Here is a 7,500-nt window from a genome sequence, read left to right as displayed (position 1 = left end):
TACTACTACACAGTACACTACTACTACTACACAGTACACTACTACTACACAGTACACTACTACTACTACTACACAGTACACTACTACTACACAGTACACTACTACTACTACACAGTACACAAGTACTACTACACAGTACACAACTACTACTACACAGTACACAACTACTACTACACAGTACACTACTACTACACAGTACACTACTACTACTACACAGTACACTACTACTACACAGTACACTACTACTACTACACAGTACACTACTACTACTACTACACAGTACACAACTACTACTACACAGTACACTACTACTACTACACAGTACACTACTACTACTACACAGTACACTACTACTACTACACAGTACACTACTACTACACAGTACACTACTACTACTACACAGTACACTACTACTACTACACAGTACACTACTACTACTACACAGTACACTACTACTACTACACAGTACACATCTACTACTACACAGTACACAACTACTACTACACAGTACACTACTACTACTACACAGTACACAACTACTACTACACAGTACACTACTACACAGTACACTACTACTACTACGCAGTACACTACTACTACTACACAGTACACTACTACTACTACACAGTACACAACTACTACAACACAGTACACTACTACTACACAGTACACTACTACACAGTACACAACTACTACTACACAGGACACTACTACTACACAGTACACTACCACACAGTACACTACTACTACACAGTACACTACTACTACTACACAGTACTACTACTACTACACAGTACACTACTACTACTACACAGTACACTACTACTACTACACAGTACACTACTACTACTACACAGTACACTACTACTACTACACAGTACACAACTACTACACAGTACACTACTACTACTACACAGTACACTACTACTACTACACAGTACACAACTACTACACAGTACACTACTACTACTACACAGTACACTACTACTACTACACAGTACACTACTACTACTACACAGTACACTACTACTACACAGTACACTACTACTACACAGTACACTACTACTACTACACAGTACACAACTACTACTACATAGTACACTACTACTACTACACAGTACACTACTACTACTACACAGTACACTACTACTACTACACAGTACACAACTACTACTACTACACAGTACACTACTACTACTACACAGTACACTACTACTACTACACAGTACACTACTACTACTACTACACAGTACACTACTACTACACAGTACACTACTACTACTACACAGTACACTACTACTACTACACAGTACACTACTACTACACAGTACACTACTACTACTACACAGTACACTACTACTACTACACAGTACACAACTACCACTACACAGTACACTACTACTACTACACAGTACACTACTACTACTACACAGTACACTACTACTACTACTACACAGTACACTACTACTACTACACAGTACACTACTACTACACAGTACACTACTACTACTACACAGTACACTACTACTACTACACAGTACACTACTACTACTACACAGTACACTACTACTATTACACAGTACACTACTACTACACAGTACACTACTACTACTACACAGTACACAACTACTACTACACAGTACACTACTACTACACAGTACACTACTACTACTACACAGTACACAACTACTACTACACAGTACACTACTACTACTACACAGTACACTACTACTACTACACAGTACACTACTACTACTACACAGTACACTACTACTACACAGTACACTACTACTACTACACAGTACACTACTACTACACAGTACACTACTACTACTACACAGTACACAACTACTACTACACAGTACACAACTACTACTACACAGTACACAACTACTACTACACAGTACACTACTACTACTACACAGTACACTACTACTACACAGTACACTACTACTACTACACAGTACACTACTACTACACAGTACACTACTACTACTACACAGTACACAACTACTACTACACAGTACACTACTACTACTACACAGTACACTACTACTACTACACAGTACACTACTACTACTACACAGTACACTACTACTACTACACAGTACACTACTACTACACAGTACACAACTACTACTACACAGTACACAACTACTACTACTACACAGTACACAACTACTACTACACAGTACACTACTACTACTACACAGTACACTACTACTACTACTACACAGTACACTACAACTACTACACAGTACACAACTACTACTACACAGTACACAACTACTACTACACAGTACACTACTACTACTACACAGTACACTACTACTACTACACAGTACACAACTACACAGTACACTACTACTACTACTACACAGTACACTACTACTACTACACAGTACACAACTACTACTACACAGTACACAACTACTACTACACAGTACACTACTACTACTACACAGTACACAACTACTACTACACAGTACACAACTACTACTACACAGTACACTACTACTACTACACAGTACACTACTACTACTACACAGTACACTACTACTACTACACAGTACACTACTACTACTACACAGTACACAACTACTACTACACAGTACACTACTACTACACAGTACACTACTACTACTACACAGTACACAACTACTACTACACAGTACATTACTACTACTACACAGTACACAACTACTACTACACAGTACACAACTACTACTACACAGTACACTACTACTACACAGTACACTACTACTACTACACAGTACACTACTACTACTACACAGTACACTACTACTACTACTACACAGTACACTACTACTACTACACAGTACACTACTACTACTACTACACAGTACACTACTACTACTACACAGTACACTACTACTACTACACAGTACACTACTACTACTACACAGTACACTACTACTACACAGTACACTACTACTACTACACAGTACACTACTACTACTACACAGTACACTACTACTACTACACAGTACACTACTACTACTACACAGTACACTACTACTACTACTACACAGTACACTACTACTACTACACAGTACACTACTACTACTACACAGTACACTACTACTACTACACAGTACACAACTACTACTACACAGTACACTACTACTACTACACAGTACACTACTACTACTACACAGTACACAACTACTACTACACAGTACACCACTACTACTACACAGTACACTACTACACAGTACACTACTACTACTACACAGTACACAACTACTACTACACAGTACACTACTACTACTACACAGTACACAACTACTACTACACAGTACACTACTAGTACTACACAGTACACTACTACTACTACACAGTACACAACTACTACTACACAGTACACTACTACTACTACACAGTACACTACTACTACTACACAGTACACTACTACTACTACACAGTACACTACTACTACTACACAGTACACTACTACTACTACACAGTACACAACTACTACTACACAGTACACTACTACTACTACACAGTACACTACTACTACTACACAGTACACAACTACTACTACACAGTACACTACTACTACTACACAGTACACTACTACTACTACACAGTACACTACTACTACTACACAGTACACTACTACTACTACACAGTACACTACTACTACTACACAGTACACAACTACTACTACACAGTACACTACTACTACTACACAGTACACTACTACTACACAGTACACTACTACTACTACACAGTACACTACTACTACTACACAGTACACTACTACTACTACACAGTACACAACTACTACTACACAGTACACTACTACTACTACACAGTACACAACTACTACTACACAGTACACAACTACTACTACACAGTACACTACTACTACACAGTACACAACTACTACTACACAGTACACTACTACTACTACACAGTACACAACTACTACTACACAGTACACTACTACTACTACACAGTATACTACTACTACTACTACACAGTACACTACTACTACTACTACACAGTACACAACTATTACTACACAGTACACTACTACTACTACACAGCACACTACTACTACACAGTACACTACTACTACTACACAGTACACTACTACTACTACACAGTACACTACTACTACTACACAGTACACAACTACTACTACACAGTACACTACTACTACTACACAGTACACTACTACTACTACACAGTACACTTCTACTACTACACAGTACACTACTACTACTACACAGTACACTACTACTACTACACAGTACACTACTACTACTACACAGTACACTACTACTACTACACAGTACACTACTACACAGTACACTACTACTACTACACAGTACACTACTACTACTACACAGTACACTACTACTACACAGTACACTACTACTACTACACAGTACACTACTACTACACAGTACACTGCTACTACTACTACACAGTACACTACTACTACTACTACACAGTACACAACTACTACTACACAGTACACTACTACTACTACACAGTACACTACTACTACTACACAGTACACTACTACTACACAGTACACTACTACTACTACACAGTACACTACTACTACTACACAGTACACTACTACTACTACACAGTACACTACTACTACTACACAGTACACTACTACTACTACACAGTACACTACTACTACTACACAGTACACAACTACTACTACACAGTACACTACTACTACTACACAGTACACTACTACTACACAGTACACTACTACTACACAGTACACTACTACTACTACACAGTACACTACTACTACTACACAGTACACTACTACTACTACACAGTACACAACTACTACTACACAGTACACTACTACTACTACACAGTACACTACTACTACTACACAGTACACAACTACTACTACACAGTACACTACTACTACACAGTACACTACTACTACACAGTACACTACTACTACACAGTACACTACTACTACACAGTACACAACTACTACTACACAGTACACTACTACTACACAGTACACAACTACTACTACACAGTACACTACTACTACTACACAGTACACTACTACTACTACACAGTACACAACTACTACTACACAGTACACTACTACTACTACACAGTACACTACTACTACTACACAGTACACTACTACTACTACACAGTACACTACTACTACTACACAGTACACTACTACTACTACACAGTACACTACTACTACTACACAGTACACAACTACTACTACACAGTACACTACTACTACTACACAGTACACTACTACTACTACACAGTACACTACTACTACTACACAGTACACAACTACTACTACACAGTACACTACTACTACTACACAGTACACAACTACTACTACACAGTACACTACTACTACACAGTACACTACTACTACTACACAGTACACTACTACTACTACACAGTACAATACTACTACTACACAGTACACAACTACTACTACACAGTACACTACTACTACTACACAGTACACAACTACTACTACACAGTACACTACTACTACTACACAGTACACTACTACTACTACTACACAGTACACAACTACTACTACTACACAGTACACTACTACTACTACACAGTACACTACTACTACTACACAGTACACTACTACTACACAGTACACTACTACTACTACACAGTACACTACTACTACTACACAGTACACTACTACTACTACACAGTACACTACTACTACTACACAGTACACTACTACTACTACTACTACACAGTACACTACTACTACTACACAGTACACTACTACTACTACACAGTACACTACTACTACTACTACACAGTACACAACTACTACTACTACACAGTACACTACTACTACTACACAGTACACTACTACTACTACTACTACACAGTACCCACTGCTGATGTTGATGATGATGGTGTTGTTGATGTTAATGTTGATGATGATGATGTTGATGACGTTGTTGTTGATGATGATGTTGATGATGATGTTGATGTTGTTAATTATGTTGTTGATGTTGTTATGTTGATGATGTTGTTGATGTTGTTGATGTTGTTGTTGATGTTGTTGATGTTAATGTTGATGATGTTGATGTTGATGATGTTGTTGATGTTGTTGTTGATGTTAGTGTTGATGATGTTGATGTTGATGATGTTGATGTTGATGATGTTGTTGATGTTGATGATGTTGATGTTGTTGATGATGTTGTTGTTGTTGATGTTGTTGTTGATAATGATGATGTTGTTGTTGTTAATGTTTGTTTTGATGATGTTGATGTTATTGTTGTTGTTGTCAGCGGCTGGTGGTGGAGAGAGACTCCCTGAAGGAGACAAACGAGGAGCTGCACTGTACACAAGCGCAGCAAGGACACCTGGGTACTGTATACACTGTACACACTGTGCACACTGTACACACTGTGCATACAGTACACACGGTATATACTGTACACAATGTGCACACTGTGCACACTGTACACACAGCACACAATGCACACTGTACACATACCGTGCACACAGTATAAACACCGCACACACTGCACACTGTATACACTACACACTGTATACACCACACACTGTATACACCACACACTGTACACACTACACACTGTACACACGACACACTGTACACACTTCACACTGCACACACTACGCTAGCTACACACTGTACACACTACACACTGTATACACTACACACTGTATACACCACACACTGTACACACTACACACTGTACACACTACACACTGTACACACGACACACTGTACACACTACACACTGCACACACTACGCTAGCTACACACTGTATACACTACACACTGTATATACTACACACTGTATACACCACACACTGTATACACTACACACTGTACACACTACACACTGTACACACGACACACTGTACACACTACACACTGCACACACTACGCTAGCTACACACTGTATACACTGCACACTGCATATACTACACACTGTACACTCTACACACTGTATACACTACACACTGCATATACTACACACTGTACACTCTACACACTGTATACACTACACACTGTATACACTACGCTAGCTACACACTGTATACACTACACACTGTATATACTACACACTATACACTACACACTGTACACACTACACACTGTATACACTCCGCCAGCTACACACTGTATACACTACACACTGTATACACTACACACTGCACACACTACGCTAGCTACACACTGTATACACTACACACTGTATACACTACAACTGTATACACTACACACTGTATACACTACACACTGTATACACTACACACTGTATACACAACACACTGCATACACTACACACTGTACACACTACACACTGTATGCACTACACACTGTATACACTACACTGTATACACAACACACTGTATACACTACACACTGTATACACTACACACTGTATACACTACACACTGTATACACTACACACTGTATACACTACACACTGTATACACTTC

At 38.7% G+C, this 7,500-nt stretch overlaps 1 protein-coding gene across 1 annotated transcript in view; it reads left to right on the top strand.

Moving 5' to 3' along the window:
• LOC142922559 (protein Hook homolog 3-like) overlaps window positions 1-7,500 on the top strand; it is a 68,734-nt gene that overhangs the window by 5,670 nt on the left and 55,564 nt on the right. The window contains exon 3 of the mRNA XM_076063345.1: window positions 6,315-6,393. Coding sequence (XP_075919460.1) covers window positions 6,315-6,393 — 79 coding nt within the window. The remainder of the gene's footprint in view (window positions 1-6,314; window positions 6,394-7,500) is intronic.

This window comes from Petromyzon marinus, unplaced genomic scaffold, assembly GCF_048934315.1.
Source record: "Petromyzon marinus isolate PM22_M1 ecotype Great Lakes invasive population unplaced genomic scaffold, UKy_Petmar_22M1.pri1.0 PM_Scaffold_101, whole genome shotgun sequence".
NCBI classification, from domain to species: Eukaryota; Metazoa; Chordata; class Hyperoartia; order Petromyzontiformes; family Petromyzontidae; genus Petromyzon; species Petromyzon marinus.
Note: the sequence above shows the minus strand (reverse complement) of the source record. Positions and strands in the feature narration are given on the sequence as shown.